This window comes from Bactrocera oleae, chromosome 2 (genome assembly GCF_042242935.1).
Source record: "Bactrocera oleae isolate idBacOlea1 chromosome 2, idBacOlea1, whole genome shotgun sequence".
Lineage (NCBI taxonomy): Eukaryota > Metazoa > Arthropoda > Insecta > Diptera > Tephritidae > Bactrocera > Bactrocera oleae.
In genome coordinates this window covers 79,439,855-79,466,984 of record NC_091536.1, presented here as the reverse complement: position 1 = coordinate 79,466,984, position 27,130 = coordinate 79,439,855, and the positions used below count along the sequence as shown (strand labels likewise).

Sequence of the window (27,130 nt, the reverse complement as noted above, 5' to 3'; positions counted from 1 at the left end):
TGTGTATTAATTAAAAATGCGATTCATTAACTTTTTATATTACTTTAATAATCATTTATAATTATAAGTTTATCTGAATAAACTTACATGTATTGTATGATGCATGTATGTATGTATTTATGTATTGTATACAATATTATGTAATTATGTTTAAGTGTGTGATTTTAGTTCAATTTTTACTGTGCCATTGAATTCATACAATTTGATTGATACTCGTTCGTTTCATAAATAATTGTGTTTATTTGAGTTGACGAATTTGCTTCTAAATTTTACAAATCTTCGTGTAATTATATCAAATATGAAACGGTTCTCTTTTGTGTAGTTATTTTTTTTTGTTTTTGTTTATAATTCGTTATTACAATTAATTAAGATAGCCTATACTAGTACGACAACAGCGGGGGCACACTCGATTCGTTCATACGCAGCGGCGCTACTCGACGCAACTATGAAAATTTCACACAACTAATAATTCCGTTTTGCTACAATACTTCACTTTGTCTACATTTCCAACTCGAACGTATTGCATGTCATATATAGTACTTATGTACATACATATGATTATGTGTTTGTATGTACGCATATATAATCGTCAAGTGTATATTATTTAAGCTAACATCTTTTTGTCCGTTACGTTTTTATCTATGGAAATTCAACTTTGAAATAATAATCGAAATCGATGTAATTTTAACTCTATAATAATGATTTCTTTAAAGGTGAGAAATGTGTTCTACACTAATGACAGATTAGAAATGAAATTACAGAAGTTAAACAAAAAAAGTTGACTTTAGAAGCTTTGCTTGTATTACATATGTACATACATATTTATGTATAGATTTATTGGGCCTGAATAAAATTCCAACTCATCACATCAAGACTATTTCGTCTGTTGACACTTTCTTGTTGCTTTAGCTTGTGAATATTTTTTAAATAGAAAGGAGAGCATTCCAGATTTTTAGAAACAGGATGCTCTATGCAGAGCTTTTATGATACCCGGTATAACATACAGATATAGCTCTACTCTGATTTAAAAATCGACGATAGAAAAAGAAAAAAACTTAAAAAATTTATAAGAAACAATATATAAAAAACAAACAAAAATATATAAACAAAAATGGATAAAAATAAATATAAAAAATATAATATAAAATATAATATAAAAAATAATATAAAAAATATAATAAAAAATATAATATAAAAAATAATATAAAAAATATATAATATAAAAAATAATATAAAAAAAATATAAAAAATATAATATAAAAAATAATATAAAAAAAAGTATAAAAAAAATTATATAAAATAAAATAATGTATAAAAAAATTATATAAAATAAAATAATATATAAAAAAAATGGATAAAAAAAAATATTTAAAAAAATAAATAAAAAAAAGTAAAAAAAAAAAAATTTTTTTTAATTATATAGAAAAAGAAATATATAAAAAAAAAATATAAAAAAAAAAAAAACTATATAACAACAAATAAAAGAAAAACATGAACAAAAAAATGTTGAAAAACTATATAAAAACAAAATATAAAAAAAAAACAATATATAATAAAAAATATAAAACAAAAACAATATAAAAAAAAATAATATAAAAAAATATAAAAAACAATATAAAAAAAAAATATAAAAAAAAATATAAAAAACAATATAAAAAAAAAAAAAAAATATAAAAAAAAAACAAAAAAAAACAAAATATAAAAAAAAAACAAAATATAAAAAAAAACTATATATAAAAAAAAAACAATATATAAAAAAAAACAAAATATAAAAAAATATAAAATAAAAAAAAAAAAAAATAATAAAACAAGAAAAAACGTTAAATTTCGTTACACCGAAGCTTCCCATCACAAATACAAAGGTTCCTTACAGGAACTTGATTTCGATCGTTCAATTTGTATTTTGATTCCAATTGTTCAGTTTGTATGGCAGCTATATGCTATAGTGATCCGATATCGGTCGTTCCAAATGAGCAGCTTCTTAGTGATGAAAAGACAGGTGCAAAGACGGACATGGCTAAATCAACTGAGCTCAGCATGCTGATCATTTATGTATATATTTTATAGGGTCTGCTTTTTCCTTCTGGGTGTTACAAATGAAAAAAAACATATAATATAATAAAAAAAAAAAAATATTAAAATTAAATAAAATAAAACAAAATTTAAATAAATTATAATTAAAAAACAAGATTTTTTTAAATAATAAATATAAACACCACTAAAAGACGCTAAAAATGTTGACATGCATATATATATGTCAACATATTCCCTAAGATTTTAATTTGAAATGAATAAAACGATTATAACCGATCTGAATCAGAAATCAACCACAAAAGTTCATACTCGAATAAAAAGTAAAACAAAATTTGAAAGGTTTATACCGTTAACTATGCACAATGCATAAATCATATATTAGCAACAAATTTATAGTTGTTTGTAAAAATTTGAGTGAACAAATGTCTAATATATCTATTATTACATGATTTTCGCTGTTGTAAAGCTTAAGCAAAGGAAAAAAACTTTGAGATCGGAAAATGTTTTTAATATATACGAAGGGTGCACCCAATGTAGTGCCTATGTGCATGTATATGTATGTATGTTTATAAGAAATCAATCATTAATAATTAGTTCACGTTATGGACGACAAAAAAATATACAAAGCGAATAAAAAAATATCTCTCAAAATCTATTGATCAACAAACTAAAAAAGGGAAAATGTTCCTCGATAATTTCCTTAATATGTTGCAAATCGTATGTATAAAATCAGCATACACTTGTTCATACGCGTATGTGTGTGTTCATGCCTGTAAGTGTGTGCAAGCAACATTATTTGTGTGTAAGTATATATATAAAATAACGAAATATATATTAATTATATATGCAGGCGTGTTATCTTCTTGCCTTTTCGTTTATATTTTCATATGGGTGTATTTGTTGTCTCTAATCGAATATTCAATATAATTTTGGAATAAATTTTGTGTTTTTGTCATAATTTATTTTGCGTTTTCTTAAGTCTGCTTTGACGTTGTGGCATTGCTGTTGCTTCTTTGTAGTCGAGCTTAACTAATTAACTTATAATATACAATCAGTTGATATTCATAATTTTTTTTAGTTTATTTTCTTTTTAATTTTTTTTTATTTATATTTTTTAAATTTTATTTTATTATATTATTTTTTTCTTTGTCGCTGTTCGGTCTATTCGATAATTATTTACAAACTCTCCAGTTTGAGACCAGTGTGATAAAGAATTTTAGGGTAAAACTTATTAAAGTGTACTCGTATATTACATGATCGTTAGATGTGAAATCCGGGTGAATTCAGGGTGGTCGTAAATAGAAAATAGGAACTTTGCTTATGACACCTAAATTTTGAATGAAAGTATGCTATATATAGATAATATAGGTACTATAATATGTATGTATAAATTTTGAATTGAAATTGCAAGCATTGGAGGAGAATAAATACAAGTGCTCTTGCTGATCTCAAACTGAAAATTATGCAGTGAATAGCAATTTACGTGTTGCCTAATTAAAAATTCAGTTTATTATAATTTTTTTATGCTCACACGGCCAACCTTAGGTCAGCACTTTTTCGTTTTTTTTTTTTGCTTCTTCATTGTTTCTACTTTTCACACATGTAAGTATTTTTGACCTTGGGCCAGAAATTCTAATAGCATCATATATTATTTATTAGGTTAATATATTTATATGTTATATTGTAATACGCTGTTAAATCGTGTTACACAAACAAAAGAATGAAAGTCAAGTTAATGCATAGCACTAATTTGACAATTCAAATAAATGGTAAGAAAAAGAAAATAACATTCACTAAGCAGGCGTGGGTGTGTGTGTGTGCGTGTATGTGGTAATTACAAGCACACGAGTGTGGAAAAAATTCAAATTTCATTATATTATACATTTATGTAGTTCTACCTAGCTTAAGCAAAAGGTACTTTAAAACGTTGTAGGGCGACAATCCAAAATAACGGTTCTTTCAACGGTAATGAACTTTCAATATATCTAATGAGCTAATGATTTTAGTTTTAAGTAGATAAAGAAAATAATTGACTGGCATAACAATAACTAAGTAAGAGTTAACAAAATGTTATCGCCATTGCAACTAAATAGCGCATGCGCCGCCCTTCACTATTACGCACTCAACTTTCAACTTAGTCGCGACACTATTCCAGCAGTTTGCCGAAAAACAAAATGTTTAGCAAATCATTGAATGATAACTAAATTTGTTGAGAATGTAGGGCGGCTGCGGTGGCCGCCGATATCGTGGGAGTTGGTGTCATTGTTGTTGTTGGCTGTGTCGTTGCTATTGGATTTGCGTTTGTTGCTACGTCACTCTCTTCCTTATCCGATGCTTTGCTGGTATGCAGCTTAGTCGGCGAGTTGTGGCTGTCACTTGAGTCTCCTGCCTTTGCGTCGTTTTGCTCCTCACACCGCAATGTCTTCTCCTCACTTTTATCAGGAGTCGAATCGGTCTTGTTGCCAGCCGAGCCGGAAGACGGTGATGGCGTAGTCGGAGCAACTGCAATAGTCGTGCCTCTTTTGCAAGCCGCCTCCGATACATCTGCAGTCGTTTCGCTCTCATCTCCGCCACCGGTTGTAGCAGGTGTTGGCGAAGTGCTGCACTCATCGCGTTGCATTAGCACCAGTATGCTCTTGATGTATGTCTCCATGGTAAGCAAAAGTTTGATGCGCTTTTCATGCTCCTCGTACAGACGCACCTCTGTAGACTTCTTTTGTATGCTCTTGCTCTGTTCTACAGCGGTAGCGGTCGTAGAAGCACCGCCTTGGCTGCCACTAGCTGCGGTTTCTTCAGCATCCGGTTGGTTTTTCGTTGGTGTAGACTTTTTCGTTTCTTCGTCGATTTTCTTTTCTTTCTCCTCTGTTACGTCTTTGTCGGTTTTTTCTGTGACTTTTTTGGCAGTATGTTCGGCATAATTTTCGGCCTTTTCAGCCGTAGAAACAACGCTTTTACTCGCACTATTACCACTGTTATCCTTCCTGTCGCCAAGCGGAGTTTTATCTGTTTCCATAGCCTCTACTCCGTTCTTGACGTCCTTACCACTCTTATTTGTATCAGCTTCGCTATCCACCTCCATTTCTACGTTTTCAGCAGCTTCCTTCGTGTCGCTCAATTTCGGGGTGGGTGAGCTGCTTTTCGGATTGGCGCTCGCAGGCGTACTTTTTGCACTCACTTCTTCATCAGATTTCGCTGGAGCTTTTTCAGCATTGGTGGTAGTAGCTACTTTGGGTTTTCTGTTTTGGGATATTTCCAATTCAGCTACTTCTTGGTAGCGCGAGCTCTTGTACAGCAGTGCTTTCAGTGATCCTCTCAACTGTTTGCGGACGGAAGTCGGTATACCTGTACATTGTGCTATCACGCGGATGGCAAACAAATCGCCACAGAGATCATCCAGATCCTCCTTTGAGTGCATCGAATAGCTGATAGTGTATAGCAGACGTGCAATGGGCAACTGGGCGGATATCTAGGTAATGAAGGAAAATTTAAAATCCATCAAATGTATATACATATAAAGAGGCACAGCAACCGATATCAGCCACTTTCTCTAATGTTCGAAAGAAATTTGTAGCCGAATACACGACTTTGGGTTAAGCAGACCGGATTTTAAGTTCACAAGTTAAATTGAACCTTAATTTCCAATAACATGTTACTTACCTTCGGATAATAGATTTCTAAGAAATTTCTTATGTAATGATCACTGAGTGAAACTCGTTCGTCGCGCAAAATTATATGTATATATTCCACTATATATTGATTGTTGATTAGCAAATCGGCGTATCTGTAAAACGATAAAGAACAGCATTGATAGGTATTCGAAATTTCACTTTACTAACAACACATACTTGTTTGTGGTTTTGTTGTTGTAGATGCCCACCCAAAATTTGGGAAACAAGTTAAAATGCAACGGTGCCGCCTCTATCGCCACCAAACAGCTCAGTTTCACCAGAGTCTCATTCAATTGATTTGTGTTCACCGCCATGCGCATCATCACATCCAGGAAGTCATGATACGGACGATAGAATGCCTCCACCTGCGCATCGTATTCGATATCAACACCCTTCTGTAATATCTCACCATGTGGTATGCTCATCTGCACCATGGGACGTGGTGGACGTGGCGTGTTCTTCGACATAGTTGGCCAGGGCGCTTTGGTGCCGCGTCGCGGAAAATACGGTCCAAGTGGTCCGATATTACTGGGCGCATTTGCCACGGAGAGATGGCAGTTAATGAGTATGGGTGCCAGTATACTGGTTACATCTAAGCTGGGATTGCGTACCAACTCTTTGAGCACTTCGAGTGATAGGCGGCAGATTTCCGGTGGATTAAATGTATTGAGAAACGTGGCCAATCGTTTGACGGCATCGGGCAAACGCTGTTGTTGTTGTTGCTGCTGCAGCTGCTTTTTGTTGGCGTTAGCTGCTGCCGAAGGCGCATCCAGGCGCGTACTCATGCGCAGCGTAGTTAGAAGCAATACCAATTCGCTAAGGAGCTCCTGTAGATCGCCTGATACGTGGCAAGCCGTTGCTTCGTGATGCATGGAATGTAGCGTATGTAGCGCTTCAAAACACATCTCGATTCCACCATTGTAGATGACGAGCAGTCGGTCTTCGTCGTTGTCAACTGCGCATATGTGATTGAAATTAATTGAAAATGAATTATATAAATGTGTAACTCTATAGTATGCAGGTGAAATCTACTGCTTACTGTCTTACCCAAAATACGTAATGCATTTATGAGCGTGCCCCAGGAGACGCGCGCATCCAATCCTGTCAAGTACGCTGAAAGTGTTGTGCGACGGAATGTAGACACTTCATGCTGCTCCTGCTCGCTGGCATCCGGATGACGCGCCGCAAACAATGCCATTAACTTAAATAGCTCATCGACCGCTGCCGCGTACTGCGTCGGATGTGGCGTGATGTTCTTGAAAGCCCACTGCAAGTTCTGATGTGCGGCTAGTTGCCGTGTGAGTGCTCGACTTTGTTCGCAACATAAACGCAAGAGACCATAATAGGCGGGCAGCATTGCGCGATTGTAAGCAACAATCTCTGAGTCATCATGGTCCGCTCTGTGTTAATTATAATTTATGAGATTTTTTTTTTTTTGATGCAACCTTATGACTTATGCTCGATTACTTACAGAATATAATTAAATGCAATATTTCGTGTTATTTCATGGCAATTTGCGACAATCAGCGCATTTTCCGGACAATCGACAATCGAGTGGTGCCAAAATGCGAGTAGCGCGTGCTTGTTGTGATGTGCTGGAACGCTGGGCTCCGACAAACGCGGATGAAATAGATCCCATAGAGCGCGCATATAGGGCCCAATCTGCAATCGTGCAATTTGTGGTTAGTATAATGTAGATTCGGTGTTATGATCAATATATGATTTACCATTAGTTTTTCAGTCTTCGAAACCATACAGTAACTGAGTAGGCTAAAGTAAGTTGTGAGCTTGGTAGTGCCATGTACACCGATGTCTGCATAAGCACGTGCCGGTCGTAGCAGGCGCAGTAACAGGTTGATGATGTTGTGCAAAATAATTTGAGCGTCGCTATTCAAATCGCTGCAACAAATAGAAATTATAATATTATGTTATATTAATTTACATTAAAATGCACATTGTGCTCACCGATAGACGTGTGCCGATAGTTTATGGAGCGAATGTGTGCGGAAATTTGCCCTAAACGGTTGCGATGGCACCAATGACACCAACAAGTACGCAGCAGCTGTGAAATTAATCAATAAATTTTCGATTAAATTATTTTGTATGCAACTAAAAATACTAGAGCAGTATATATACCATTGCGCACGCGTGAATTATTGTGTGCCAGCAAATACTGCTCCACCCAATTATCAGCCGATTGTAGTATCCAAGCATGTGCAATTTTATTTTTTGGCGCTTGAAATGCGAGCCAATCGAGCGCCGACTGAGGGCAGTACTCCGCAGCGTCCCAAACACGCTGCAAAACCAGCTGGGAGAAACAAGGCAAACCTGACGGACCACCTTGAGTTTCGGTAAGTAGCGTTAGTAGCTTAAAAAATGGACCACAAAGTTCCGTGTGCTTGGTTACAGACGAGAAGAGCATGGTAATTATTTGATTCGCTAAACGATCATCCCAACGGCATAGGGCATGTATAAGGTGCTTGGTCTGATGTGGATTAATATTATCCTTGATTTGTTGGTATAAGAAAGGAAAACCCTGTTGTAAAAGGGGAAAAGTGCAAAAAGCTTTAAGTATTTGCATATCTACTTTGCATAGCTTAAACTAAACGAAATTACATGATCAACATCTATTTGTAAAAGTTGATTGTTAAAAAATAGAATTTGCGCTATTTTCTTACTTTGCCACCGGCTATCGCATTGTAGTCTTTTGTTGAAAGTCGCAACCGGAAGTCTTGTCCGCGCGAACGTTCCACCAAATTCGCCACCAACGCAATCATTTTGTCCAACGATGCGGGACGTGTTTTGTCCACTGACAAAGCCTCATCTGACGAATTATCATCATTATCGGAGCCAACGTCGATCTAAAAAAAAAAAAAAAAAACACATTGTAGTAATTTTCGACAAAAAAAAATTCCTCAATTTCGAAATATTTTATGCATACAGTACTTACACAATCCTGTGTCTTGTTGCCTAAGTAAAAATCGGCCACGCTCTTTATCACATTGATTCGCAGCAAAAACACCGTCTCTTCGTCGCCCATGCGTGAAAACTCGAAGAGCAGGCCAAAAAATTCGGACAAATGACGCAAATGCGCTTTAGCACCGTGTTCCATTAGTAATATCAGGGAGCTAATGAAACGTGTTACGCATGAAGCGTTGCCCATCACCTCTTTGCCATCGTCATCGGTATCAGTTTTCAAATACAAATGAGCATGCGAAGATCTGCTAATGAAGCAAGCAAGCGGTTATTATATAGAAAAGTCTTGAAAAATCAGTTAAACTGTATAGGATGTACGTGCCTTAGCCTTTGTATGACATGTATAACGAGCCTCTGAAACATTTGGCGCACCATTTGATTTGGACATTGTATGAGCACTTGCACAGGCCACCACGGTTCGATTGACATGTGTGTGAGGAACCATTCGCAGGCTTCTTGGCTGGCGTTAAATTGTTTTGTTAACAACTCAATCCAGGGTACCATTGTGGGCTATAACGAAAAAGCGAACATTAAATTTGGCACAAAAAAGCAAGAAATTTACAAGCTACCTTCTCCTTGGCATGTATGAAGGTTTCTATGAAGAATGAAACGGACAACTTGGCTGCCATGCAAGTGACGTCGGTTTGCGCCAGTAGTGTTTGTGGAATGTGACCGCATATTTGCCACATAAAGCTGGAATATTTACATTTTTTTTAACATATATGTACATAAACAACAATGGAATTTTTTAGTAGTTTTTACTTGAAATATGTGTGCTCGAATATGTTACGATCCTGCAAGAACTGTCGGTTATCTTGCCATATCCAGTCCTCCAGTTCTTTATTTAAAATTGGTATCTGCATGCGCGCGCTTTTAGCAACAGCGTCCGTTGTCGGCTTGCTGCTTGCAGCTGTGGCAGCTGCGGCAGAAGTGGACGCCTGCGGCTCATTACTTGGCGCGTCAGAACTGCTTGTATCCGGCTTTTCACTCGGCGAGTTAATCAACTCACTGTTTGTCATTTTAGCATTGCTCTTTTCATTCTCATCGTTTTCTTTGTCATCAGTTTTGCCGGTGTCTGACTTAACGGTTAACTCTTCGTCATCTTTTAATGCACTAGCTTTATCGGTGGTCTCTGTTGTGCGTGAACTGGCAGTAGGCGATGCCAAGAGTTCAGAGTGTCGCTGTTTTAAGTGCTCTGGCAGACGTCTCTCGTAAAATAACATATAGGCCGAGTTTGTCTTCTCAAAACTGAAGTCCATATATTTCTCCGTTACAGAATCGTATGTTTTGCTCTGCAAAATTTGGTAAATTCAGCAACGTAACAATAATTCCATTAGGTAGTTGGCGTCACTACTTCTACTTACTGTCATTTCGCCACCAAAGCATTCGGCCGCAATTTGTGACGGATCAAACGGTTTCACCTCAGCATCGTTGAATAGGAACCAGCGATCATGTTGCAGCGCCGATTTGTTGCGTTCCTTAATAAAACTATAGTAATGACCGCCATCTGCCGTGCCCGTGTGTACAGTTACACCAACTAGCTCATATCTATAAGTTCATAATAGTTGATTGATCGGCACAGTTTTGCTTTATTCACTGATTACTTACTCTAGACACTCCTCAATATCGTCATCCATAGCTTTGTTGGCATCTACAGCGTTCGCTTTCTTATTTTCCTGTTCTTGTTTCCGTTTTTCACGCTCCTCTGTGACACGAACAACCAAGTAATAGAGAATTATAACTTGCTTAGAGCAGAGAGTTACGGAACTTACCCTTATATTGGTGTGGCATCAGCGTCTTCTCCACATAGTCGGTCATATTTAAGAGCATGGGAAAAGAGAAGTGCGTGTTGACTTTCTCCTTTAGCATTGTCACCATATTGAACGTGTATCGCATCGTGTTGAAGCACAAAATTTGTGGTAGTTTCTTGAAGCAGGCGCGTTTTTCTGCACGCACCTTCTTGCCGCACTGTGAGCATGTGTACATATTGTCGCCCTCCAGTGTGTCCTTGACGGTGACCTCATCCAGCGATTCCTGTAGATTACGCATATCAGCAACCTGACAACGCACCGTATAGAATTCCTCAGCTGTACGCGACACGTGTCCACAGTCGAGCGACACCACATTATTACTGAGGGTTCCGCAAAATAGACGCTTTACAAGATCTTTCAGCTCTGGCGTCATCTCTTCCAACTTGGAGACAAGATCTATAAAGAATTCCGCCATATCTTTTTGTTCGCCCGTATTTAACGGTTGATGATCCATCTGATAGACACGACAAAAGGACCGTGGATTGTATGCTTTACGTTCCGATTCAAGCAAATAGGCGAACATGCGTTGTAGTTCCAAAAGTGTGGGTCCATGCTTTTGTGCGCCCGTCGGCGGTACATTCAATATGGCCGCACGTGCCTGTGGCATCATATACAGATGTTGTATGCAGGAGGCCATGTAACAAGTGGCGCCTAAATTCGTTAAACCCACGTAGCCGCACTCCGAACGGCCTTCATCGCGTGGCCAATAGTCCCACGGATAGGGTGCCTTAACGCCGGGCGTATGCTGTGCTAAGAGCTTCGCATGCAAAAACACATAATTCTTGGGACAATTCTTACACAACTCCACCAATAAGTCATAAGCGGCAGCTCGCGATGTAGCCGATTTACATTTCGGCTTGTGTCGATTCAACGGTGATGGCATGTCAAAGAGAAACTCAAAAATTTTATCAATGAACTGTAATGCCGAACCGCTGAACTTGAAGGTTGGATCGTATTTAACGAAATTCGACATTAAATTGATAAGTCCAACGAGGCCATCATCCTGTAGCAATAAAAAACAAACAAAAACAAGAAATATTGCGTCGTTAAAAATACACTGAGGTTCTATAATTAGCGTCTCTGACTTAAAAGAATAATGATGAGATTTTTCTTAAAAGTATAATTATGAGATTAAGATCTTCAAATGTGGACAGATAAAAAATGTTTGCATAGATGCATTGTTGTTGAGAGTAATGTAAATTGCTTTCGCTCTAATATCGTTTGTAAAATAGCAAATTTTACCTGATAGCCATGTCGAGTTTCAAAGAAATCACGTGTCAGTATGCTCTGTGAAACAGACTGGCACAAGCGTTCAATATCAATAGCCTCTCCTTCGCTTTCACCATCCAGTGAGCACTTCACCATATCCGGTGTCATAGTGTCCACAAGCCGTGCGAGCAGCCAAAAGTAGTCTCGACACGCCGGTCCATACGGCTCCTTACCCTCATCCGACAGTAAATACTGCGTGTGCTGCACATAAGACGTCATCTTCTCGGCAAGCGGTAAGAACGAGATAAGCTTACGCAGTAATGGCGCTAAGAGCACTTGATAGCTTTGTGAATTGCCCAAACAAATGCGATAGAGTCCAGCGCAAATTTCACGTCTTACCGCCGGCTCGGGATCCTCCAATATGAATTTTTGTACCCAATTACAATAATCCGATTGCGTCCAAAGCAGACGACGAGCCTCTGCAGATGCATGAACAAAACTCACCATTATATTCATAGTGAATTGTACGACCTGTGCACGCCCCCAAAACCCCGTGCGCAAATGATGATATTGGTATGGATACTGATATTGATATTGTGTGGTCGGTATAAGCGCGGCATAGTTTTGATAGGCTTCGTCGTTAAGTATAGACGCAAGTCGACGCAGGCATGGATCTACATTCATTAATTCAAGCATAAAAGCATGTGGACGTGAAACTACCACATGCATATCTTCGGCCTGCACTTCCTCGAACCCCAAGAGCCAGAGTACGCGCAGAAGGCTAGCCAAACAATCGTGACGCCACTCGTTGAGCATTTCGCGAGGATGCGCGCTTTGCTGCAGCTGACCGGAAATGAAGATCTCATAAAGCAAACGCAAACCACCACAACGAACAAAAACCTCACTCCATTTCAGATCATGGGCAGTACGTGCATTGCTCGCTGTTGTTACGCATGCGCCACCGCTTGTACTATTAGTGCCGCCGACAGCAGAACCACTGCCGGTATCCACAGCGTTGATAGCGAGTCGACTCTCTTTATCATCACTCAAGTTGGCATTGCTATCGCTACGTTTCAGCCGTTTATTGGGCCGTCCCGCCAATGGTTGATTGTTTTCCTTGTCATGATTTGGCATATCCTCATTGGCCAATTCATCGCTGGCACTACCGCCTTCCTTTTGTACAGTGTTTTCAAAGTTGTCTTTGTGCGACAGAGACTCCAATGCGGTTCCAGCGCTGCTGCCACTTCCACTACCGCTGCCGCTGCCACTACCACTGCAGCTGCTGCTGCCACCGCTGCTATTGCCACTGTTGTTGCGCTTATTTTCGTCTTTTGCGTTTGAGTTTTCGTTGCTATTCCGACGGCGACTGGAACTACGTTTAGAAGTGCCGCTACCGCCTTTACCACTACGTACGTATTGATCCATAGGTATTACATTGCCGTTAACACCACCGCCGCCAAAACCGCAACACGTCGAATTATTGCCACCTACGCCTTTCTGCTGCAACACACTGTTCACGGTCAGACTCTCCACAATGTGCAATGAGTACATGAATTTTTGCAAATTATTCGCATCGAGCAACTCGTTCAACTTCTGCTTGATTTCTTTGCGTTTATTTGCCTGCTCCTCTTCGCTGGTGAGCCGCTCGAACGCGTTCAAATCATTACTGAGTCCTTTAAATGCATCCAGTATTAGTGGATTCGTTGGCAGTATCGCCAGTATGTCCCACACGCGTCTCGACAGCAATTGTGCTTTGGTGTGCATTTGTAAATTGCTGTTTTGCGGCTTCATATCGCCCAACGTTTGCATCAAACAAAAGAGCTTCTCAAAGTAGCGCGACTGCAGCAATAATACTGTGGGTAAACATTCTTTCGGCGGTGGAGGCTGCATGGATGGGTGATCCAGATTCGTTTCCTTGCGTCGTGCACCTCGGCCACCCAGCGACACATAAACGATCTTAATTTAAAAGTAAAAAATGTGAGGTTAGCAAGTATGTAATGAAATGTAAAAGAATTTTCAAGTAACCTGGTTGTCCTTGAAGCCTGCATCACCCAAACTGCGCTCATCATAATCAGATGTCAACTCTTGACCTTGCGTTATAATACGTAACGGACCGTCGCTCAGTAAAAGTCCTAAAACTGGCGCCGACACGCCGCTGCTGCTAGTGGTTACTTGTAGATTTTCCCACCTTGTCAAAAAATATTTAATTCTCAAATGATGCATAATAAAATACTGAAGCAGACCTACCATTTCGATATCTCAGCCTTCAGTTCGGCAATTAAGTCGCACGCATGCATGTGCAGGACGGATTTTTCGGAGAGCCCAGCCGGTTGCAGGACGATTCGAATGGCCGGCCCAGCAGCCTCATTCTTCAGATTGCTATGCGAGCAGACACCCTTGCCCTCAATGGCCCAGCGTCGCAAATGAAATGCATACCGCCGACGGAATGTTTCCAAATGTGTATTGAGTAGCATCAAGCCACGCTGTACACACATCAATGCGTTCTCATCCTCATTGCTGCAAGATAAAATACTTTAATTTTTTTTTCACGCGACACAAAATTGAGTTAATACAAACCTTTCCAATGTATTGGTCGCTTGCACCAAATTATCCATGCATTGGGACACAAACTCCTTTTCCAAGCGCAACTGTTGACCCATGTAGTACATATTTATGTATTGAATAGCAGCCAGCGACACTTCGGTGTTGTGTGCACGCAAGGCGATTTTCCACAGATGATACATACCGACTATATTTGAGGATGTCGATGATATTGAGTCGGTTTGCTTCTCGTAGTGAGCAATAGCCATTCGAGCCAAACTGCACAGCTGTTGAAAGAGACCGAGTGCCACCATGGAGAATTCTTCGGGTCGCAGTTCAGGTAGCTTTTTCAAATACAAATGCTGTAACGCATCAATACCAAGAGCATGCTGGTCACCGCCCTTCGCCTGACTCTGCAGCCACGAAAAATAACAGTCGGCACATTCGCTGTCATGCGCCAGCCACTCCCACAATGCATCCACTTGCTCCAAAGTTAACCTAAAAATTGCGTATTGAAATTGAAATTACCGATTTAATTGCATATACGAAAATTATATTCGAACGCTTTCATATATCGCTGTAGTTTGACTATGTAAACAGGTAGCCGAGATTTCGGCTAATTTAAACAGCACATTTATGCTTGATTTAAATATTTTTTTTAAAATGCTCGAGTCAGCTAAAAAAAAAAGCTTAATATGTTTAAATCAAGACTTTTCGAAAAATACTGAAGTATGAGCATATTTATGTAGGCTTGAAACAGTTACGCTGACTCAAACTATCGCTAGTTAAGACCATTCCCACGACAACCCTGTTCACGTAACCGGATTTTATTCGGCCAAGCACTGTCAACTCGGCAGTATTTTGCCGCTACAACAACAATAATTAGAATAATAACAACAACAATAATTAGAATAATAACAACAACAACATAGACAAGAAGGTGTGATTGCGCTCGAACACATAATTTCAAATCTATGAATTATTGAAAAAATATTGAATGAAATCTAAACTTCTTGAACTCACCGAAACGTTTTTGGCGAACCTAACGTTGAAAATATGGAAGACAAGAAATGCAGACGCACGGACACTTGTGTCTTATGTGAGTACATAATCGCTTCAGGTGAGGTTTCACCACCACCACCGGTCGCCTTGTTTTGCAGCTCAGCATGACGTTTAGCATAAAATTTGATGTTATTAAAGAAATGATACATCATACGATGCTGCCGTTCAGCCCACATTGTCACATGATGTGTGTCGGCCGGGCGAAAGTGCTGAAATGATGCGAAAAGCTTCGGCAACAAACGCAGACTCACGACAACGCTGCGATTGCTAGCCAAGTTCTGCAGACAACCCTCAATGAATTTTGTACGCAATTGTCGGTCCATACTGAAGCATAGCAAAGTGGCTAGCGCCTTTTCAGCCTCAAGTGCTAGAGTTTCGCCTAACTGAAACTGTAAGATATATGAAAAGTGATGTGTGTTAAAATAATTTCGCAAATCAAAATTATTTTCATGCGAATAGCTACATACAATTTTGTCGTCTTGCAGCAAATCCCAAAGTAAAGTATTGCCCGGTTGACAAACGTCATTGATTTTGAAAGACGGCTGTTGTGCTTGTGGTGGTGTCTGTTGCGGTGACAACGGTATTGCCTGTGGCTGTTGCACACTACTCTGCAACACGCGCCCTGCAAATTGAGCTTGGGGTGATACAGTCTTAGCACTATTGCCCAATATGTCAGCATCGCTGGCGTCTCCAGTGCGCCGCACCATTACTGCTGCCAAAGCTGCAGCAATAGCAGCGGCATTGACATTCGCAACTTGTTGCTGTATCTCGGTATCCACACGCGCTGCCACGGCAGCCACTGCGGCTGCATTCGTAGCGGTGTCATTAGCGCCCGTTACAACATCCGCAGAGTCGGCATCGACTGACTTTTGTTGTTGCAATTGTTGATGTTGTTGTTGTTGAATACTCGAATGTGCTGCAACCATTGCAGCGGCGGCAAATGCGGGCGGTACGCAATTATGCGAAACCCGTAATGCATGCAGTTGACTCAACTCCTCTTCGCACGGCGACACATCCTCGTCATCAAAGTCGGCCATATTCTTTTCGGATTTGTTACTCATAGGCGATGAATAGCCATCGATTTCGGCACCATTCAGAAGTTCACTAATATGAGTCTCATCAATGGCGCGTATGTAAGGACCCTCACCACGCAGATGTTTTAATACGGCGCTGGGCACAACTTGACCGCCGGTGTCACTGCAGTCATCGCTGTCATTTAGTACTTCGCCATCAGCTTCGTCGGCATCGTCAGCATCATCACTGCTAGCATCCTCATCCTCGCCACCATCCCAAATAGCTTCAACAATTTCGTGCGCCAACCGGGTAAGCGGCAAATTGCTGTTTTTTCGACGCTTCCGTGACTTTTTACGATGCAATTGAACATCCAGTGCGGCTTGTTGCAGATCTTCCTCGCTACTAGAATTGTCAATGATATTTACAATGCGATGATTTTGCATCCTGCATTATTGAAAAGTTTTGTAATAAAAAAAAAGGTAAGAATTATATTCAGTTTACCATATATTAAGATGAACTTATAATTGTTTGTACTCACTTAATATCGATCTTTTTATTTATCAAGTCCTCAACGTTTGAGCGGCTTCCCTTATCTGTAGATTATAAGAAGTCATTATAAAAATATTATCGACATTTACCATAAATCACCTTCAGAACTGGCTTCACAGACATGACGCCTATGACGAGCTTGCTTACAAGGTGGAGGTGCTCCAGTGTCTGAACCTACATTTTCTATGTCAATCGGGCTTTTACGGGTGCCACTAGCTAAGCTACTATCATCACCATTGCCGGGATCATCGTCAGAATTACTGCCGTCCATGCTGCCGCTGTCCGAACTGGAAGCAGTCACATGGGCGGCTAATAGATGATCCTGCATCATGCTCATCTGCGCGCGAGAATTATCTCGCGACCAAATAAGTTTCGTTAGAGCAGATGCAATATAAATGCTCTGCTCTGTGTGCTCTTTGGGATCCATGCGACAAAGTAATGAATACAAGTGCATGGCTGGACGAGGTGCCAGATTTTTTACCAATGCCGGCAATATATCGAAAATTGTCTTGGAACAATGTTTAAGTTGAGTAGCTTGCCATATTAGTTTAATATGCTCTTCGGTAATTTGATTTTCCACTGCTAGGAAATTTAGAACTACATGCGCTTGTTTTATTACTTCGACATGTAGGTTTGGTCCGAACAAATGTTGTATAATCTGATTTTCGGTTAGCCAGTTGGCAATTTTCTGTCCCACAATCTCAACCTCACCAACAGTTTCAGTGGTACATATTTCGTTGAATAGATTTATATGTGCGTTTATCTGTGCCATACCTATGGAGAAATATGAATGAGTAGATACTTTCTAAAAACTGTTATTATTGAGATGTCTCACCTGCCAAACGCATTGTTAGCGTAGTTGATATAAAGTACTTAAATGCCAGTGCTAGGCCCTCAACATCGAAAGTGACCGACGCATCTAGCGGATCACGCACAGCAGACCATACAAAGTCGGCCATCGCTCGTGTGGCTGCCGAACGTAAATTTTGATCCGATAACTTGCACATGTACTGCAACACCCGACTACGCAACGGTACAAACAACTGCACAATGCAACTGTAATTTAACCACAGTTTTATATTTGAAACTGTGGCAGTAATAGCCTGGGCGGTCGTGACAGGAAGATCCGGCTGTTCAAAGCATAACATCATTGCAGTGAAACCACCCGAATTGCAAAACAATGTAATATTACGGAGCAAGTAAACCGGTATCTCATTGTCATGTAAATCACAAAAGATTGCCAAATGTTGCGCCTCTTCAGCAGAAATGTCGTCCAGACGTGCATGCGTGCCGTGTTTATAAGCAATATACAATGGGAAATTCAACAAAAACACTTTTGACACTAATATGAAGAGTTTTTCAACTTCTGGCAATATCCATGGTTCTTCAGTTATTTGTGATAGAGAAGTTGATGGTGATCCACTGTTTAAATTAGATTTATAGGAATTCGCTAGTTCAGCATTTTGTGCGGCACCTGCTAATGAAATATTTGTATTCGATTGCGGTAGATGCATTGAGGGTGCGGGGGGTGGCGGTGATGTTGGAATTATTGGAGAATTAACACTACGTGATGAAGGCGATACACAAGGTGGAGATGAACTTGCATCTCTTTTAGGTTTCTTACGCTCATTCTGCTCTTCAATGTCGCCATCTTCATCCTGAACATTTCGTTTTGGAACTTCTACTGTCGAATCTATTGAATCCTTTTCAGCGTTATTATTTGATGTTAAAGTTGTGTCTTTGGCTGAATTGCTAGCGCCTGCCAATTGCGCATTGACCTGTGCCTGAGCTGCAGCAGATGTTGACTGGCCCAAACTGCATGCTGTCAGCCGCTTGTAGTCATCAATTAAACGTTCAATATGCTTTAAATGGTGTACTGCCAAACATATCATAGATTGAACTACAAGATTAAAACGTTCAAAATTTTTCGGATCCCGATATAGACACATACATTGGCGTTGTGGCCATGCCTGTATGTAACCGAAAGCTGTTTCAATCTCGCTTTTTAAAAGAATCGAATGTTTTGCATCATTGCTGGTTATACGAACTTCATCTAAAAATCAAATCAATTTTAAACAAAAATTAAGTTAATATATTTTCATTTTGAAGTTGCTTATTTGCATAGATTGTGTATGTACCCCGCCCTCTCAGTGACCTACTACCGTATAGGTATAGACTCAAAAACCCGTTGTCATTCACAACTTACCGGCGAAATTATTAAAATTTAAGTATTTTTAAAATGCTTCAATACTTACACGACTCCAGCAAATGCAGAAAATCTGAGCAAACGTCACACATTGTTCCACTTTATAATTATTGTTATACGCTCAGATCTCCGCCACCCTCTGTGTAGCCGTAGTTGCACTTTGCAATTACACTTGTTTGCTGTCGATGGCGGTGGAGCTACCGCTACCGTTGATTCGTCTTTTATTCAGCCACAACGGTCGCTCCGACGTTGCCTTTTTCTGTGCTGTTGTGGTCGTTGCTGCTGCCGTTGTCTCTGCTTTTGTATTTGCTTGTGTTGGTCCGAGTCTACAATTACTACCTTACCCGAGTTTCTTTGCTTGCTACACTGCCTCGTCGGGATTTTCACTACTGCGACTCCCATTTACTCAAAAAGATATCGTTGAATACAAATCCTTGCATTTCAATATTCGTCAATGCAACAATCTTTTATTTCAATTGATGATATTTTTTCGAAATAACAATTTTTCACACAAGAATTTTTCCTTTCCTTTCTTCTCGCGCAGAATTCCTCACTTTTCACTTTTTGACGCTTTTCGTGTCTTTTTCTTATCGTTACATTTTCTGCTTTTGAGAAATGAGAAATGGAAGAAGTCGATGAACGTTATTTCGCAGTAGGTTGCCAGATATCCTTTTTCAAAACACCACCCACAACTTACTGCCGGCCGGAACATATGTTGAATGTATGTATCGTTTCAATCAAAACCATATATCATTACAATTTAATACAATTCGAACTTTCTATAAATGTGATCTGTGTATTTTTATTTAAGATATTTAGTGTTTGTTTGAAAACCTGCGTTTATTTTATAGTTCTGAAGTTGTTAATATAAAGGTATAATCTCGTTCTAAGCTGGTTCAACAATCTAACCGTTTACATAGAAAAAGGAGATTATCAGCTGTCAAATGTGTTGTATTTGTTTTCTTCTTGGTGAATATTAATAAAAACATTGAAATTATAATTTTAAAGATATGGAAGAAAAAAAGAAGGCGATTGTGTACTTAATGCTCAGATTGATGCTAGAAATAAGAAGTTGGCAGAAATACGGAAAAGACGACAACTCAGATTGAAAAAAATATAAACCAAAGCGTTTGTGGAAACACGTAAGCGATTACATTACTTTTTTTTAAATTTCCAAAACAAGTTACCCGCTTGATATTGAATTGTGGGAAAGGTACGGTAATTTTTGGGAGCTAACTCGACGTTGTTTGCAATAGTGGCCAATTTTTCTAGGAAAGCTTCAGGTTATCGATGTTTCTTTTTTATCTTAATGTTAATATGTATACATGCGATAAAACCAAATATATCTCTTCAGTAACTATTATATAAATATTTTCTGCGTTTCCCTTATAGATTATAATCTGCCTCTCTGTCGGTCCTTTTAACTTTTGAAAAGTTTTATTTTATATTTGAAAACTTCACATATACTTCTGATTTCGAAAAAATTGGATAGTTTCGATTTTACTAATAATGCTAACATGTAAAACACAACATTTAGTTCCTTCTATTTCTGGCAACTCTATACTAAATGCATGTTTGTGAAATTGCATTTGATTGACATTCGCAAAATGTCAAAGTAGTTGAATATTTGCATTTATAAGATTACTTAGTATTTTCGACAGCATAGAGTTGCAATTATTATGCCTAAAATGTTTACAGACATTTGGATATACTCATATAAATCGCTTATTTAGAATGTTTTGTTTAAATAATTTTAACGCCAAATTCTTTATTGTTTGTTTTGATAAAGCATTTGGTTATAACTAGATTTTAATTGCGCTACTTTTAATAATAATAGTTGGTACTTTCTGAAAAGAGTTGCTACTTTCTGAAAAGAGTTGCGGCTTCCTTTTTCAAAGAGTACTGTTTTATATTTTACCAAATCAACCGCGAAATGGAATAAGGAGAATGAAAGACTTTTGTGGATGCTCCAAAATAACAAAATGCAAAAATTCAACCGAATGAAAAATTAGCAAATTTGCATAATTACAAAGTTGAGTGCTTAATAATTTGCCATTTATTGAAAATAAATGGTTTTGTGATTAAATAAAGTTGGAGAAGAAATTTCTCAGTAAGCTATAAAGTGTGTGAAATTTTAGTCACGTCGTCGGCCTGGAGCTGCATGCAGCAGATATGTAAAAAATATTCGCGGTAGCAGAAACCTAAGCAGCGCCTGAAGCAGCAGCACAGTGTGGTGTATTGTATGTGATATGTGGAGTAGTGTTGATAGAAGCAAGGGAACAAATAGACGAGAGAAGGTGGTGCGTGTGCATGAGTGCGTTTACTCTTGCAATAAAAGTAGTGGTAAAGCGAATAAAAGACAATTGCGCCAATGGTATAAAGAAAAGGAAAATAGTTGCATGGAAGGAAGAGAAAACACATTAAACAAAAAACATTTTGTTCAACTAATTAATTAATATTTATAAATATATTTTGAATCAAGATAGTAGTAAAATTTTAACGTATTCCATGTACACAGGCAATGAATAGTCACGTTGCTAGGTTTATTAATGTTGCTCACCATACTTTGGAAACTTTATAACTTTACAAACCTCAGTTGAAATAAAATAATAATTCGGTCGAAATGTCCGAAATGAAGCGAGTTTCATTTACAACTATAAGTAGTACAACTTCGGTATCCAACTTCGGAGCTGGTGGGAGTGCTGCTACCGGTGTTGTAGGTGCAATAAGCGGCGGTGCTTTATCAACGAATACTTCTCGTTTCGGTGTTGATTTTTTTTCTGGTCAACCAAATCCAGATGAGTTAAACGTCACGGATGCGCACTCTGATCGCAAAAATAATAAATCAATGCGACTTACAATAGAATTGTTTCCCACAGATTCTTGCAAGTATCCCGAATTCAATTATTCCAGACTGTTGCATTTAGAAAAGGTAATTTTCTATTTTCGGGTTAAAATAATACAAACAAATGTATATGTATTGTATTATATTATCTAATGTAGAAAAAGCAGAAAAAATTGAAACAAAAAACAAATGGTTTCTCTGATCCGTTCAATGACAATGACGATGATGTTGCTAGAATTGCGCGGGAATTGGAAAAAAAATACGCTAGTGCGTACAGTAGCGGCCGCGGTCGTAACAAAAAAGATGACCTCTGCGATATTGGCTTAGGATACGATGAATCTGACTCTTTTATAGATAACACAGAAGCGGTATGTAGCGCATTTTATTATTAACCATTTAAATTTAATAATTAATTTTGAATTGCATTTCGCAGTACGATGAAATTATTCCAGAAGAATTGGAAACAATTGAAGGTGGCTTTTACATCAATTGTGGCCCTTTGGAATTCCAAAAACTTCACACTGAATCGACGACTACGAAAACGGACGAAATTATAAAAATGCCTACTCGACCGAGAAAGCGCATCATATCCTCATCTTCTTCGGATAGCTCGTCCAGCAGCGATGAAGATGCCGAAGAAGATGTAGATTCAGATGGTGAAGTGTCCAGTGCTGACACAGTAAAGGGCAGCAAAAATGGTAGTGCCATATCGCAACCTGAGGAAAAACGTCCCCGCGTCAATTCAACTGTTAATCCGACGAAAAAACCAAAGACCAACCAGGAGTGTAATACTAAGAAGGGGAAAAATGTCAAAAATACTGGAATCGGTAGTTCGTCTACGTCGAACTCACCCAAACCATCGTCGGTGGGTTCGGATTCCGAAAAAGAGCGCGGTCGACAAAAAGTTGTTAAGACAACAACAATCAAGGATATGCTCAAAGCAAAACGTGACAATTTCCTTAAAATGCAAGAAGGCGGAAATAATAGTCGACAAAGTGGCAACTCTGAAGGAAAAGCAATTAACGGCGAATTGAAGGCAACTGCTAGTAAGTCATCCGATGAAGACGATTCTTCAACTAGTGGTGAATCGGACGAATCCAGTGATGACAGCGACTCCCACGATAGTGAACCACAAGAGAAGAAAGCGAAAAATAGTATTGGGGAAAGCACAGAAAGTACGTATAAATGAAATAACCAAACCAGTTTCCTTTAAAAGAATCACAATGTATATTTTAGAATTGCGCACCAGCGATACTAAGCTTCCAGACATCGAGGCTGAAATTATTACGGATGTTCAACAGTTTAAGGAAATCGTAAAAATGAAGAATATGACTGGAAAACGTTTCCAGTTTGACGACTCGCTAGTCGAAGTATTTTTAAAGTAAGTTCAAATAGAGTGTATTTATATTGAATTGTAAAGAGTTTCATACATGTAAATTCTATTTAGAATCGATGAGGCATTGTTATGCATCGAAAAGAATCATAGAAATATGGTTTTTGCACACTTGGAGTATCATCTCATACTGCCTAAGTATTTCTTCTTGCGCAAAGCGAAACAGTTGCGTATTAAGGAAGAAAAAATGAAAAGCAAAAGAGCCCTTTGTAAGTTACGTAAGGCCATCATTGAAGCAATGCCTGGCGTTATTGCAAATTTCGAAGGAGAAATACGAAAACAAGCTGAAATGTAAGAAAAACCAATGTCTACTCAATCAATCTTGAACCATCTTATATAACAGTTAAATCATATTTTAGCGCCATTAATACAAATGCAGAGCATCCACCAAAAATGCCAAAAAAGAAATTCCCATGGAATAGCAACTTACGGTAAGCATCCTCCTCATCCTAAGCAAATCCTTTCCAAAAATGCATTCTGAATTAATATTATGGTATTCTAGAAACTTACTTTACGACGTATATCAAGTACGTTGGACTTCATATCCAGTGCTGGGCACACGAAAGGAGACGCTTGAGGATTTCATCAATGTATTTTTGCGAGAAAAGGTCGTAGAACTGTGGCCAAAAGATTGGATGCGTCTCGAAGAACTACAACGCGAGATTGAAAAACGTAAGACGGCAGCCAAAAAGGCAAAAGAGAAAAAGAAAGAAAAAGACAACGGTAGCAATTCCAATTCGGGAAGCTCCACAGTAGCAAATATGACTGCTGGGTCGGGTGCTTCGAGCGCTGGTACACAAAACACGCCTGCCACTAACGCTTATATGAAACAGTTTGAGGAATTCGCTACAGGCAGCCGTAGCTCATACGCTAACTCCGATACGGAATCTGTAGCAAGTAGTAGCGCCTCGAATAGTTTAAAACGCAAGAATGGTGGAAAATGTGCTACCAAAGCAGCTAAACCACAAACACAAAGTAATATATCCAGTACCAGTAGCACCTATGACAACAGCAAAAAACCACAATTGCCACAGCAGCCACCTTCCTTTGCTCCTGCTACAACAAATTTAGAATTTGGTATGCAAAACGTTTTGAACAGCAACACCGCCATCACCTCAGCTAAAGCATCTAGCGCCATTCTACCACCGTTACCGATCCCAACCAGCGTCAGCCCATCCACTCAATCAATGTCATCTCAACCTAAACATTCCAAATCTGGGGAGACAAACGTACAAGTTATAGATTTAGATAACTACCGTTGTCCCAGCGATATATTGCTGACGTCTCAAAATATATTGCGACCGGGCAATAGTAACACTACAACAACGGGTATGCCCAACACAAAAACTGCCTTAGTGCTAAATGCACCAAATCGACGAGAGAGCAGTAGTGAATCGGATGGCGTGGAGATCGTTAGTATCTATCCCGCTACTGTTAGGGCACAGGTGGGGCCGTCACAAAAACAGCGATACAAGAAAAATTCAGCTTCGAACTACTCAGTGGACAACATGAAAATGAATGTATTCCAATCTGGTTCGTCCACCTTAACAAACAATAATAATAATAATAGTAACACGAACAACAATAATAGTCAAAACATAAAGAGTAAACAAATAGAGCCGTTGGTCGGAGTTTCAAATTTTGAAAAGCAAGCTGTTCGAACATTTAAAGATCTCGGGGTAAGACAACAATTTTATAACAAAATGCACGATTTGTTTTTAATTGTGACCGTTATTTGTTATTTATTAATTCTAAAATTGTAATATTTTAGGATTTGCAAAAACAAAAGACTAATCTATCATCAACACAAAATGGGTCGAAAAAAGATCACTGCGCTCAATGACCCGCAGTAGTATTTGATGCAGCCGATTTAAGCAATATTTCGGCAGCTGCGCTTTCGTGTTTCGCGCAAGCGCAGTCTGTAGCGAACGAGGGGTTCTTAACGACTAACACTGTAACTGGTATGACGATGGGCAAACACCCATTTGGCGCTTTGCCACCACTGCCATTATTTTTACCAACACATATGGAAGTTCCACAACTACCACCACCACCACCGTCGTCTGCCTCGGCAAATGTGCCAGTGGCGTTGATACAACCGCCTTTACCGACAATTGTAACATCTCCGCCGTCGTCATCAACGCTACCACCAACAAGCCAACAATCAACAGATTCGCAGCAAATACAGTCGCGAATTAGATTTTAGTATTTATATAAATGCAACTAAACTAGAGCAACAACATAAAATACATACAATTAAACTCTTTTAGACGAAAAATTGTTTTGCTACCTTTGAAAAGGCGCATTTGCACTATACTTTTATATGTTGGTATGCGGACGTTAATTGCGAAGATGGCAACATTAAACTGGAGCATGTGTAATATTTTGTAATTTAAATAGCGATTGTATTCGGCACACAAGTATCTTCAGTTATGTACTCGTTATGCGTCCGTTTCAACGGCAGTTCGATGATCATTTAATTTATTTATATCTTTAGTTACAGTTTTTTGCAATTATAAGACAATATGCAAAGAATCCACTCTACATAAATACAAACTTATACCTAGCATTTAAGCATTCGTTTTGTTTTTTTTTTTGCTATTTATAAGTTAAATTTAATCTAATCAACTAGTTTGTGTCAACTTTGTTTGCCCTATATTGCATTTGTACTAGTTTTTCATTGCCCCCAATATTTTCGTATTTTAAAATTATATTATAATTGTAATAAATTAGTTGAACAGCGATTATTAAAAAGAAAGAAATATTTTCTAACATCAATTAAGCAGCAAAAACTGTGCAGAAATGTTCGTTTCTACTTAAACTACTTTTAATGTTCTTGTCTACATAGTATATGGATCCAAAGGGTCCAGTCTAGTACATGAGTCATTCAATTTGATTTTTACGACTGCAAAAAGTTTAATTACTGAATAAAAGCATATAATACAAAAATGTTGTTTTTATTTTTTCTAAGTTTTGCTAAATTGCAAATATTTGTCTCGTTATTTGTTCATAAAAAGCGGCTTAGGAGGGAATATATGAAAATATCTTATTTGGTTAAAATCGGCAAACTTGATAAGTGTGCGTGTGCATACATATATATGTATATACTACTCTTCCTTATTTAAGCGATTTTTTGTAAATTACGGGGCAACTGCTTTCTTTGGAAAACAATACAATTCAATTGCATGTGCTAAATATATTTAATATGTGAAAGAATTTATCCAAATAAATTCAAAATTATTTTTTGATACAATATAAATTTACATAAATTTATTGGAAAACATGCATGTCAATATCCTAAAGATGGGTAATTCCACGATTTTGAATATGCATAAGTTGTATGTACGTACTTAGTTGCATTTGGTTTTATGCCTTCTTCTTTAGCACGGCTTGTGGCCTGAAATTGAATAAATATATATATAATCCTAATTTAGTGATATTAAGTGATGTTTCAATTAATTGAATAATAAATAATGTTGTCTAACAAGTTATTAAGAGTAAAAGTATTGCTGTTTTAAATGTAAACAAAAGCTGCATTGGATTTTGGATTTTAGACCAGCAAATCAATTTCGTTTCACAAAACAGTTGCGCCACCCTGTAGCTATGTGTTTGTAACAATTTAAAACACCCTTTGTTTTGCACTATCATCTGGTATTTTACCAGCTGATAATATATGTAAACACAAAAAAATACACAAATCTACCCTGTCCACTATAAAGATCATAACTCAATTTGTCTTAATTTTGAATTTTCCGCTTAAGAAAGAAACCACTATCAAATAAAATTTTAGAGTATAATCTTCTTTACCACTATCAAATAAAA

General features: G+C 38.2%; 2 protein-coding genes across 2 annotated transcripts; one reads left to right on the top strand and one right to left on the bottom strand.

Moving 5' to 3' along the window:
- Positions 1-1,936: 1,936 nt before the first annotated feature.
- puf (ubiquitinyl hydrolase 1 puf) lies at positions 1,937-19,722 on the bottom strand. Its single transcript, XM_014231286.3, has 26 exons — positions 19,120-19,722; positions 17,700-18,917; positions 16,964-17,638; positions 16,854-16,908; positions 15,769-16,759; positions 15,263-15,690; positions 14,276-14,737; positions 13,946-14,215; positions 13,724-13,886; positions 11,732-13,654; positions 10,451-11,492; positions 10,287-10,383; positions 10,043-10,226; positions 9,441-9,970; positions 9,248-9,371; positions 9,001-9,188; positions 8,653-8,923; positions 8,381-8,563; positions 7,839-8,238; positions 7,668-7,764; positions 7,430-7,601; positions 7,174-7,364; positions 6,750-7,102; positions 5,880-6,657; positions 5,692-5,815; positions 1,937-5,500 (listed from the first exon to the last, which is right to left on the bottom strand). Exons 1-26 carry the CDS (start codon positions 19,160-19,162, stop codon positions 4,235-4,237), a joined length of 12,228 nt encoding a protein of 4,075 aa, XP_014086761.2. The 5' UTR covers positions 19,163-19,722; the 3' UTR covers positions 1,937-4,234.
- A 1,022-nt stretch (positions 19,723-20,744) lies between these two features.
- Positions 20,745-26,257, top strand: yem (yemanuclein). Its single transcript, XM_014231340.3, has 8 exons — positions 20,745-22,002; positions 22,074-22,283; positions 22,349-23,090; positions 23,152-23,296; positions 23,363-23,599; positions 23,668-23,739; positions 23,811-24,987; positions 25,080-26,257. The coding sequence occupies exons 1-8, from the start codon at positions 21,694-21,696 to the stop codon at positions 25,149-25,151; spliced, it is 2,964 nt and encodes a 987-aa protein (XP_014086815.1). The 5' UTR covers positions 20,745-21,693; the 3' UTR covers positions 25,152-26,257.
- Positions 26,258-27,130: the final 873 nt, after the last annotated feature.

What these genes read in the sequence shown, in the direction of transcription:
- puf (XM_014231286.3), bottom strand. Translation starts at nt 19,162, where the DNA reads ATGTGTGACGTTTGCTCAGATTTTCTGCATTTGCTGGAGTCGT. An exon ending in AAGGCTGAGATATCGAAATG is followed by an intron (nt 13,887 to 13,945) that starts GTAGGTCTGCTT and finishes TTTTTTGACAAG; the next exon opens with GTGGGAAAATCTACAAGTAA. An exon ending in AACAACAAAACCACAAACAA is followed by an intron (nt 5,816 to 5,879) that starts GTATGTGTTGTT and finishes ATCGTTTTACAG; the next exon opens with ATACGCCGATTTGCTAATCA.
- yem (XM_014231340.3), top strand. Translation starts at nt 21,694, where the DNA reads ATGTCCGAAATGAAGCGAGTTTCATTTACAACTATAAGTAGTACAACT. An exon ending in ATACGAAAACAAGCTGAAAT is followed by an intron (nt 23,600 to 23,667) that starts GTAAGAAAAACC and finishes ATCATATTTTAG; the next exon opens with CGCCATTAATACAAATGCAG. An exon ending in CCATGGAATAGCAACTTACG is followed by an intron (nt 23,740 to 23,810) that starts GTAAGCATCCTC and finishes ATGGTATTCTAG; the next exon opens with AAACTTACTTTACGACGTAT.